Source organism: Paralichthys olivaceus, chromosome 9, assembly GCF_024713975.1.
Source record: "Paralichthys olivaceus isolate ysfri-2021 chromosome 9, ASM2471397v2, whole genome shotgun sequence".
Taxonomy (NCBI): domain Eukaryota; kingdom Metazoa; phylum Chordata; class Actinopteri; order Pleuronectiformes; family Paralichthyidae; genus Paralichthys; species Paralichthys olivaceus.
Window position 1 is genome coordinate 13,284,086 of NC_091101.1, and position 12,091 is coordinate 13,296,176.

General features: G+C 41.0%; 1 protein-coding gene across 2 annotated transcripts; it reads left to right on the forward strand.

Moving 5' to 3' along the window:
- The first annotated feature begins 1,465 nt into the window (after positions 1-1,465).
- Positions 1,466-9,101, forward strand: kcnk4a (potassium channel, subfamily K, member 4a). Of its 2 annotated transcripts, XM_069531115.1 has the most exons (7): positions 1,466-1,716; positions 3,096-3,408; positions 3,674-3,791; positions 4,475-4,635; positions 5,433-5,619; positions 5,707-5,843; positions 5,939-9,101. In XM_069531115.1, the coding sequence occupies exons 2-7, from the start codon at positions 3,220-3,222 to the stop codon at positions 7,013-7,015; spliced, it is 1,869 nt and encodes a 622-aa protein (XP_069387216.1). In that variant the 5' UTR covers positions 1,466-1,716; positions 3,096-3,219; the 3' UTR covers positions 7,016-9,101. The 2 variants fall into 2 exon arrangements, with proteins under 2 accessions (XP_069387216.1, XP_069387215.1); XM_069531114.1 differs by lacking the exon at positions 1,466-1,716 and having other exon boundaries at positions 3,100-3,408; positions 5,433-5,843.
- Positions 9,102-12,091: the final 2,990 nt, after the last annotated feature.

Here is a 12,091-nt window from a genome sequence, read left to right on the forward strand (position 1 = left end):
AGTAGGAGCACATCAGTCACTAAAATCCAGTGATGTGAGTCTCTAACCTTTGTCTCTAACCCTTTGTTTCCTCATTGATCCACAGCAGTATGTGTTTATATAATAATACTAAAGACTGTATTTACATATACTGAGGTGGTGATCCCTCCCTTTAATACAATGATGATAAATCACTGTTATAATGACTGTTTGTTGATATATATTTGTACCTCTATAACAACTATGTCATGCTCCTTTTGTTTGCATGTTGCATATTATCTTACATAATGATGCGACTTATGTTTGTGGTCAGAGTGGTTTAACTCCATGTCTCACCTCGTATGAATCACAATATCATCACAATATCACACATTCAATTATGGATTTCTAAGGTTTTTTTGGTTTTTCCATTGTGCAAAACACTGATCTCATGAAATAAGTATAATTTCCAAAGTTAAACTGCTGGATACAGGAGGTTCTCAGTGAAAATCTGTTTTGTTTCATATTAAGCTGTGATTGACTCAAAACTAAAACATGCACAGTTCTGCACAGCAGTTCAATGTGAAGGAACTGAGCCAGAGGCATTTTTGATTGGACGGTGGATTACAGTATAGTTTTTTTAGTCCCCGGGAACACAAACACAACGTGAGGGAGAGACTAGTTACAAATGTCTTTGAGTCTGATGTTTGCAGCTGTTGTAGTTTTATTTAGTTCCTGCCGTTGCGCTCAGTTTGGTCCGATTTGTATGACACACCTGCCTTAAATGTAAAAGCTAAGAATAGCTCATGAACATCTTCTTCCAGCCTTGTGCTTCTTTTCAAACAGATCACCTCATGATTTATTGCCCCCCCCCACCTGCCCCTCTGTTTAACTTCAGATAAGATCACAGCCCTGCTCTCTCTAAGCCCCTCGCTCAATATCTTAGCAAAATATCAAAATATGCCAGCTTAGGTTTAGACAATGATAACTAATAATATCTGTCAGAGCAGAGAGACTGTCCTCACAAAGCGGAGCCAGCGGTCCATTAGCGCAGAATGCTAACAGTTGGTGGAACTCTGGGAAATCTCAGAACATTGTCACGGTCCATGTGGAGATGAGCAGAAAGAGAAGCTCCTGTGTGTGTCTGTGTCTGTCTGTATGTGTCATCTCTGTGTGTCCATCTGTCCTTCTGTGTGTACATTCTGGGTTTGTGTGTGTGTGTGTGTGTCTCTATGCCTGTGTGTGTCTGTCTGTGTGTTTCATCATCTGTGTGTGTGTGTGTCTCAAAGGTAAACACGGTTCAAAGAAATAATAGAATCCAAATGAAGATAAGGGATAAACATGTTTTCGATTAATGTCAAGATGTATGTTTGGACTTCTGGCAGAGTCTAATCGTTGTGAGGCGGCTGGCAGGGCGGCCTGGTGTGTGTCAGTCCCTCCCTGGTTATTATGACGAAGTCCCAACTACGTGAACGCTCATTTGTGAACGTGAACACTCAACAATTCCGCTCATAACCTATTAAAACAGAGAGAGAAGCGCAACTGTGCCAACGTGCATGTACACTAAATCAAGGCATCTGTATTTTTATTTTCATTTTAGTCCCCAGAGAAGAAAGTAATGGAACAATCCCACTCCTGAACACAGAGGACACGAGCGAAGCAGAGAACAAGCAGAGGAAAGAAAAAGTCAAGGATTTGTCCGTCACCTGATCATTGGAGCTTTAACATGGGATGAGCTCCTGACATCAGCGGCTGAAGGTACTTTCATTATCGTCTGCTCACTTATAAAACATTCTTTATCTCTCTATTCTAACAGCTGGCGTAAAAGAAACCACAGAAAACATTTCAAAGTGAAGAATAGTTCCTTTCAATATTACAATAAAAGCTGCATTTGGCTGGGATCACACTGGACGCTCTTTTCAACACACTGCACCTTCTGTTCGGTTTGATCGCAGAGCGCCATTTTCCCAGCATCTTACACGACTTCAGAGCGACGCAGAGGAAACAAACAGCTGTAACTGTATTTGTTTACCTGGTGGCTTTAAGAATCAATTTTAGACAAGTTCAGTTTAGACTCGATCACTGGTTCTACTCAGCCTGAGAAAAAAGGTCACGTCTCCTGTGATTCTGAGACCCACAAGTATATTATCTTTCTAAATTGCAACGCCTAACTTCAGCCTTAGCCCTTTGAAACACATCATTCCACCTATGGGACACTTGGTAGCTCTACTATAGCTGTGGTCATGACAAAGTTTTTTTCTGCATATGAGACACAACTACAGGCTTTACATTCCCATTGAGGAAAGAAATGTCTGTGCTTCTGTAACTTTGGTTCAGTATCTCTGGTTGTCTTTAAAAAGTTCTCCTTCTACGGAGAGCTGAGTTATGACTGTCATCAAAAGGTTTGGAGAACAGTAACCTGATTATCTTGGCTGCATAATGTGCACTGACGTGGAACTGTTTGGTAACAGGTTAAGCGTCGGGTAGAAAAGCCACAGTCCTTGTTCTGTGCAGAAATGCATTAACAAGACGTGATTGATACATGTTCATGATTGACCACTTGATTTGATAAACTCAGCCTCTTATGAGCTTTTTCTTAACTGTGTTTTTGCAGCACATTAGGACTGTAGATACTGTCCTGTACCATGTTTAAAGATACTGAGCTCCATCACCCTGTTATCAATCATCTTCTTGTGCTGTTACTGTTTTTAATGTGAAGACAGATCATTTCTAAAGAAGTCCCTTAATAACTATTGAATCACATTATAAAATATTCTTCTTTAAAATATGGACAGGAATAAAAACTGCAGCAAATAATATTTTTTACATTGTCCTTACAATGTAAATTACAATATAACAGATTACAACATTGTCGTAGGACAGACTGGAATTGGAACCTATTCTTCGATGTGGCTCCCAAACGTATTCCTACTGTATTCTCTCACCAGATGGTACAGTTCGAATTATTTTATTTTTCAAAGTAGCTCTTAACTTTTCACTTTTCCTCTCAGTGACTGTTTCTTTACATAATCCTCGTCAAGCACTGACGCACAGATTTATAAATAAAGGTTGTTAATATCTGTCAGCCTTCCAGGAACTCTTGTTACCTGTTTACATGTTTCTCTGCTCACACACAGTAAAGGAACTTCCTGTTTATGGCCAGCTGTGCCCCACTGTATCCTGACTGAGAGCCCGACCAGATCCTGGCCTCTGAGCTCTGACCTCTAACCCCGGAGGGCCGGGGGGGGCGGCAGGAAGAAAATGCGGTACACCACCCTCTTGGCCCTGCTGACTGGGGTCATGCTGTACCTGGGGATGGGGGCGCTTGTTTTCCGCACCCTTGAGGCCCCCAAGGAGAGCTCGTCATACGAAGACCTGCTGAGAACCAAGCAAACCTTCCTGGATAATAACTCCTGTGTCACTGAGCTGGACTTCCACAAGCTGATAAAGGTATTATCTCTTTAAAGAACTCCTCATCATTTAAATAACACAAAATATACTGTTTTTGATTGAACATTGACAATACACACAAAATAGACTTCTAACTAGTTTTATATAGCACCTTCAAAACAGTTTCAAGGTGTTTACAAGTTAAAATGAAAAATTGAAGGTTGACAATATGAAACAGTTACAATTTTTAATTTTATAATTATATATTATATTAAGGTTACATCATATAACTTTGACCTAACCAACTTCCATCCCTCCCCTGCAGGGAGTGGTGTCTGCGGTGGACGCCGGCCTGGATGTGAGCAGACTGTCTGACAACTTCACCAGTCGGTGGGACGGACCCTCCGCTTTCTTCTTCTGTGGTTCCATCATCACCACCATAGGTAGGTGTCGGGACGTCCCCTCAGGAGAAACTTGAAGATCCTCCAAATATAAAATGCTTCACCTCTGTAAAGAATACATACCTGATATGTTGTGGAAAAGATTAATAGGAGAACAATTGTCCACAGTGAGCTTCTGTAATATTCAGCAGATGTGCGTCTGAGCCCTGCGGCCACGTTTACAAAGGATCTTTTCTTTAAACTCACTTTCTTCACACGATGGAAAATTTATTTATTTGTTTGTGACGATTTAACGGCATGCCGCTGGGAAGTTTCATCAGTGCTGGCAACAGTATTTTTCCACAGTGGTGCAGAGTCATAAAAGTTATCAACTCCAGTGTTTCAAATTGTAGATGAGCTGACTTGATATTTAACAACTTTAATTGCATGCTTTTGTTTACTTTGCACTTGTTTGCTTTGCAATTTATTATGATTTACATTTTGTTGATCTGATGAGACACTGGACCCTCATATTTGTATGAATATAAGAACTCGACGTGACCTCTCCTGTTTGAGAATCAATTTGTGGTCTGTTGTAAAAGGAAGTTGGTTTAAAAAACTACAGAAAACTAAAGGGTCACAGCTTATGTGTACTGTTTAAAACCCCTGATTAAAATAACTTCTTACACATAGATATCAACTTATATAATTAGCTAGAGGTCTCAGTGTTGTTGTTTTTGTAACAGGCTTTGGGAACCTGTCTCCTCGGACATGGTACGGCCAGCTGTTCTGCGTGTGCTACGCCCTGGTGGGCATCCCCATGTTTGGCATCCTGCTGGCTGGAGTGAGCGATCACATGGGCACCGTGCTGCGGAGAGCTGTGGCCAAGATTGAAACCCTCTTTCTGGTGAGATTGGTCTGTCCTGACCTGAACACCAAATCCCATTTGGGTTTATACCCGTCTGAGTCACAGCTTTGCTCCTCTTTTTTCATTGTCTCAGCTCTGAAAAATGTTGTTCATTTCCAGTCATCAGAATAAAAGTATTTCATCTCATTTATTGGAACCGATTGTTAGTTATTATTGTGGAGACATGTTCAAGTTTGTGCAGTCTTGAAGTAGAGGATCAATTACTTCAGAGGTTAATATACAAACGCAAACTATTTAAACAGTGTGTGGTTGTTATCAGTCTGCATTAGACATTGTGGAGAAAAGGGATCCTCAAACAACAAACACACACATTTAAACAGCTCGATTATGAAGCTGACATGTGAAAGTCCACTTGTATCTCATCAGCAAATGAAGTTTGTTCAGAAGAGAAGACGAAGATCCTTTTTAATTGATATTTATCAACTAAATGTATGTTTTAACTGCATGCTCCCTTTCAAATAAGATAAATAAATAAATAAAACTTGTTGGTTTGAATTAAAAATCTAGAGATTATGTGATTAAAGAAAGTCCTGCAGGATGCACCTCTAAACTGCACTAGCACCTTCCTTGTAAAACAGTGCAGAGAATGAAACAGATAATAATGATGTGTGGTCAAACAGAACACTAAACTTTTAAATCTAATTGTTTAGTTGTTTCGTTTAATCCAGTTCTTCTTCCTGTCTCCTTTTTTTTCATTTTGAAATTTGTGATTATCACAACAGACTCAATGAATCATTATTCACTCAGCCTCTTGTATTTTCCATTTTCTTTCTTAGAAACGTATGGTCAGGCCGACCACCGTGCGTGTGATCTCGGCAGTTCTCTCCATCCTGATTGGTTGTCTGATCTTCCTCGCCGTGCCGACGGTCGTGTTTCAGAGAGTGGAGGACTGGTCGTTTCTGGAGTCTCTCTACTTTGTCGTCATCACTCTCACCACTGTCGGCTTCGGAGACTATGTACCAGGTACTGACAGAATAGCAACAGGACTCTGGCTTTTGGACTGTTGTGGTCAAAAGCTGTTTTCATGCAGTAATGTGAGTTTGTGTCCAGGTGGTGGTCGTGAGGATGGCCTGTTCTTCAAGCCTCTGGTGTGGTTGTGGATAGTTTTTGGTCTTGCCTACTTTGCCTCCATCCTCACCATGATCGGCAACTGGTTGAGGGTGCTGTCGAAGAGGACTCGCGCTGAGGTAAGAGAAGTATGGTGAAGGAACATCTACCAATAGAGGAAGAGTTGCACTTATCTTGTTTTATTCTGCTGATCACATCTCTCTCCCTCGCTCAGATGGAGGAGTTGAGAGCCCATGCCACAGACTGGACCCAGAACATCCAGAACATGTCCATGGACTTCCGCATCCCAAACCCTCTGGAGTTCAAGGACCCCTTCCTTCTGCAGCGCCGACGCTGGAAACGCAGTGAGCGCCGTCACATCCGTCGGGGAGCCGAGGGCACTCTGGGATACTGGGATCAAGGGGGATCTCAGAATGGATACCTGCCAAACCGCTGGGGCGGCCTCTCTAATTCCATGAGCCAGCTGGAGGCCCATTCATCTATCGAGAGGGCGGTGGTGGCGAAATCCAGGCCACGGGTCAGGGCTGTTGGAGGGGCAACTGTCCCGAGAGCAGGGCCTGGGCTGAGGGTCGACCCCCCTGTGGGTCTGCAGGTGGAGCGAAGGTCGTTTCCTCACCTGTTGACCCGCTCGTTTTCCGTCCCAGTGGCCTGCTCCACCTCTAGGCTGAACGCGGCAGTTGCAGCCATGCAGGGAGAGTCTCTGTCTGGATCTGAGTCTCTGTATGACTCCAGATCAGATGGCTCCTCGGTCTCCTTGTCCTTCCTGGCGCTCCACCAGTTCCAGCCCTGCTGCACCATCAGCACACTGGAGAAGGGAGGAGCGAGAGCCGCAGACATGGACGCAGTACAAGAGAAAGACAAACTGCTTCCAGCAGACAAATGTGGATCTGTAGCAAACAATACCTACAAACAAACACATACCCGTGCCTATCACCCACACTCCTTCCCTCCTCCCCCCTTTTTACCTCCTTCTCCACCACCAATTATCCTTCCCTCACCTCCTCTCAACACGGCCTCCTCGGCCAGTTGCCAGCTGCTGGATTTCTTCGGGGAGAACTTAGCATACATCGACGAGTCCTCGGACACGCTGAGTGACCGCACCCAGCCGGCAGCGTGCGAGTCAAGGAAGAAACGGCCGCGAAAGCCGAAGAGGAGGAGCATGAGGAGGCAACTGCCACAAAGGTGGAGCCCCCTGCAGGTGAGGAAGCCCAACAGTGACATGCAGCCACCATCAAATCCCCCTACACCACCCCCAGACTCTTCTCTGTCAGACCTGCCCTCATCGAAGTAGCAGACAGATTCAGCCCCCGCCCTCTGATGACCACCTCAGCCACAACATGACATGAGGTAATCACAGCTATTTATGGTTAACCTCGCAAAGTCAGCCCATGAACTTTGCTTTGTTACTTTGTGATGTGGCAGAAATCTCTTTAAACAGACTCAACAATACATGTTTTTTGGCTGTTTTCCTCCTGAAAGAAACTCTAAAAATAATCTAAAGAGACAAATAGGTCTTTGGAATGAGGGAATTATATTTGACTTTAAAATGGACCACACCTGCAGTAAATACTTAGCCGGGAATACTCAAGGTTTCAGGAGGCAATGAGTCACATCATTATCCAGACATCATTACACGTAATTATCCGCTAAGTTGATCTGACTTTCAGCCGCTGAGCTCAGTCGATGCTGCTCCGAAAGATTCTTCACTAAGTGTCAGATGTGAGGTGGATTTGTGAGGCTAACGTTTGACGAGTGATTTACAGCCTCAAATTCAGTGCTTTACGGCTGAGGTGGAGGCCACTTCCACAAACATAAACATTAGGTTACAAAATAAAAAATTAAAAGGGAAAGAAAACAGAGGAAGGATTTTACACGGCACGTGCGATATATTAAATGAATGCTGTTTAGGCCTCCATCTGCAAATGAAGATAAACACAAGACACAGTGCGTCAAGTTCTTCATGGGTGTCCTTCCACCTCATATTTCAAAAATCCTGTGGGAAAACCCTGCGGTGGGTCGAGGAACTGAACCACAACAACAGTACGTCAGTGTTCACGCTCACACCAGCGTCTGTCGTCTGTGTGATACCATCAAACAAGTCCTGATCCATTAAAGCCTTCAACGTTGAGACTGTCAAGAAGTTTGAAGGATAAAATATATATTTAATCTGCTGGTTCATGATATGACTCTTGAATGTTTTAACTTGTTCTGTTTGTGTCCACTGCTTTGTCTTCAGATGTTAGTGCTGCTTTACAAAATGATACGCAACTTTGTGTTCGCCTGAGGTATAAGTGATCAGAGTGATACTCAAGCAAGGTTATTTCTAATTTTGTGGTGTTTACCAATTGTGCTATCGAGTGCCCATCAACTTGGTATTTGTGGTCGGCTGAACTCTGTGAGCTGCCTCGTATTATCTTCCAGCGAAACATTTCAAATGATTATTGATTATCAGAGCTTCATTAACACATTCTGTTATTTGACACTAACATGACTTGTCTGTGCAGATGCCTTTATGATTTTTTATATTATTGTGACAGAATAGAGCTTTATTTTCTTTTTTTTTTTACTTCTTACTCATTCAAGTGCACGTTGATGACACATCACACCTCCAGCCAAAGGCTTTACACTGTTCCACTGATCAAACGATCACAGCTCATCGCACACGTCAGGCTCGTAAACATACGTAGATGTTCACACTGCAGCTTTCAGAGATTTAAGAAAATAAAAGCTTTCTGATTAACCTCTTTACGAGGATGGTTTGTTGGACTTCAGGGATGCACCCAAAGACTTACAGTGAATGTAAACAAAAACCTAAAGTTGAAAAAGTGTGAATATACTACTTACTATTTCTAAACTTTATCTGAGTGTGTTCATGTTGGAAAGGTGACAAAATTCTGAACACTCAAAATAGTTCATATTATAAATGAAGAGATCTAGAAACGTCTTGGAAAACAAATAAAGTAGCAAGAGGGTTAGTTAATTAAAATACATTTTAATTGATCTATCTTTTATAGCACATTGAATTTTGAATGTAAATGAAATTTATTTTCAACTAACTGTGTAGGAGTAACATTTAGTTTACTGTGCTACTGTCAGGGTTTCTGCAGGGTCTTAAAAAGTAAAAAAAACAAGAGTGAAATTTAATAATTAGAAATTTCGGCTTTTAAAAGTCTTAAATATGTTGAAATACTGAGTAGTTCTTAAATAGTTTTAGGCAGGTCTTAGTTGTGATAATGTTCACTGCTTTCATCATGCTTTAGAACATTTTCTAAGATAAATTTTTGATGGCAAACAGTTTGTTATGTCTGTGTGTTGTTATCAGTGATACAGCACACTTGTTTTACTTGCACACTGTAATAAAACGACAACTCTGGATACCCACTGTCTCTGCCTGTAGTTTGAGTGGTTATTCTCCACTGGGGTTCTTCACCTTATCTTCAATATAGAGAAGCATCAGTAATTCTAGGACTATTCCCATCTGTTGTACTTTGATAGAGCTTCAATTTCATCCATTATGGTCTTAAAAAGCTTAAATGTGACCTTGTTAAAACCAACAGAAACTCTGTGGTACACAGAGTTGCAGAATAAGTGTGTTGTCCTCTGTCCCCTGGAGGAGCAGTGGACGTGAAATGACCTGAACCCTGAAAGTCCTGAATGAACTCGTCTCTCTGTGGATGTGGGATCTCTTCCTGCTTACTCAGGACCAGGAGCTACGACACGAGGCTCTTGTGGCAACGTGTCGTCTGCCAGAGCCAAAATAAGTAACACAAAGTATCCACACTCATATTCAGGCTCCCACATATTTTGTAATTTGTTTACAGTAGGCTCGAAGGAGAAAGATATTCACATACTCTGCTGACCATCATTTTCATTATGAGTCTGACTCCTGACCTGTGGAGGAGGTTTTTCCTCTTTCTCTGTTTTTCTTTATATGCAATAAAAAAGAAAGTGGAGAGTCAGGATGTTTGAATTGTGTCTCACTGGTGACTCAAGTTTTCATCATTCTCAGACTAAATATATGGCATTGAACTCTATTTTCTGCTGCAAAACATATATAGAGTTTATAAAATATGATGTTTCCTTATAAATTAAAATACAAATTCAAAAAACAAGATGCACTAATCAGACGCTCGGCAGAAAATTAACTGGTAATTATTTTATGTCACTTTCCAAATGTGAAGAAACAACTTACAACATTTGTTGGTTTTAACAATTTTAATTTAAATCACTTTGAGGTTCTGACTTGAGGTTTTGGTCAAAACAAACAAGGTGAAGATGTCACAAAATAATCAGAAGATTAATAAACAATGAAAATATCCTAAACAAAAATGTTACATTATAATTAATATATACTTATTTACATACAACTAATTTAATTTGCAAATCTTTCATTAAATTGTGCTCCGAAAAGCAGATTAAATGACACAAATGCTGAAATTCTATCTATTCCTCACAGTCATTGTCTAACTTGTTTCATATGTGGACGGACTGAATTGTCAATAAACAAAACTTTTTTTCTAATTCATTGGTAATTTCAATGTAGAGCTAGGTTTGAGCAGTGAGTCAGTAAATACAGCTTTTACCTTGAATCCAAAAACGTGAGCCTGACAGCAGGACACCCGCAGGATGTCGCCCTCATCTGTTTAACAAGAGAACAGCCAGGCCTCTGAGGGTTTGGTCCCCGCAGGCCCTCAAACACCGCTCTGCTCTCCAGATGAACTGCCTGGAGGGTATGGTTTCAATAAGGCTGTGGGCACAGATCAGTATCTCCTGCTCACTGGTAAAGTAAACAGAAGATGCTGCTCGTTCCTGGTGTTTTGTTGCCCTGACAGCAGGATTTCAATGTGACTTTCAGAAAAATCAAGGAATGATTTCAATCTGGCTGATTCAGAAGAACCAGGAGGTGTGTGTGGGAGAGAATAGTTTTTTTACAACCTTAATCAAAGGCTCTATTTTACATGTTGGTGACTGAGGGGTGTGTGTGTCAGGAACAAGAGTCATAAATCATAATGTATCTCTCTATACATACAATCGGATCTGTGTGTGTGTGTGTATGTGTGTGTGAGAGAGCGGGGGTCGACAGCCGCAGCAGACTCCCCTCCCAAGGACAGTGGGACCCAGTGTGAGACAGAGCAGGGCTGTGCTGTGGGATAAGTACAGGTTGGATATAGCAAGGGGTAGTTAAGTGTAAAAGACTAACAGATGCTGGGGCAAGTTTACTCAGGGGGGAGGGAGCCTCACCACAGCTCAAGCACTAGCACTCTGACACAAACACACGCACGCACACATGCACTCTCACACACAGGATTCTCACTGTGGCTTAGAAAAAACAATTTTTACGGCAATGGCTGGAGAACAGTTTGTATCTCTTTAACCTATTTTAACAGCAGCAGCAGCTCGGATAAAAAGCTGACTCTCCTCAGTTCAGACAGACGCATCTTTAGCAATGACTGAAGTCAGATATTAAAGATATTAAAGGTTCAGTTCACCAAAATGAATGACGAACAAAATAACACCTACATTTATTTTACATCCATCTTTAATATTTAACACAAGGGAGGTGAACTGGTTTTGAATTGTGGTCCACAAACGTATCATTGAAGTCCTTTTTATGTTTTACTCTAATTATTAATTTTAGTGACTGAATTGGCCAAACAGGTCATTAAGTAGTTTCCTCAATGAACGGAGGTAAATGTGTGTGTGTGTGTGTGTGTGTGCTTGTGTGTGTGTGTGTGTGTGTCCTGATTTCATTATTTACCAGACGAGGCAGAGACGGAACCTGTTGCACCAAATGACCTAACAGATCAAAACTAACTGCTCCTCAGAGGTAGACGAAATATTCAGATCCTTTATTCAGGTACAAGTAGCCTATACAAATACAAGAATGTAGAAATACAGAATCCTAGTGAAGTAAAAATACAAAGGTACTGGCAGGTACTTAAAAGTGCAATACATTTGTTTTATCTGTGGCCAAAAGTGGTTTTAAGATTCGAATTAAAGCCAGTTACCTGTTTTAACAGTGTAGCTGATCAAGGTAAAGATATAGGCGTACCGTAGATATTTTCCCATTTGTATATATACTTAGAATATACAGTATATTATCATTATTATTGATTTATAAATCATGGATTATAGGTAAATGGTCAGTTGTTGGGATCTTTGTATGTTGTTGGCATTGTCAGTGTTATTTTTGCGTTGATAAAAATATTGTTAAAAAGAAGTTCAAATTCATTTTACAAACTTAATAAGAAAAAAACAATAATAATTCCACAATAATATGATTTAATCATTTAATCCGCATCACTGAATTATATTATGATTCAATTACAGTTTGATAGTTTTATTTATGACAATGCATCATATTTTG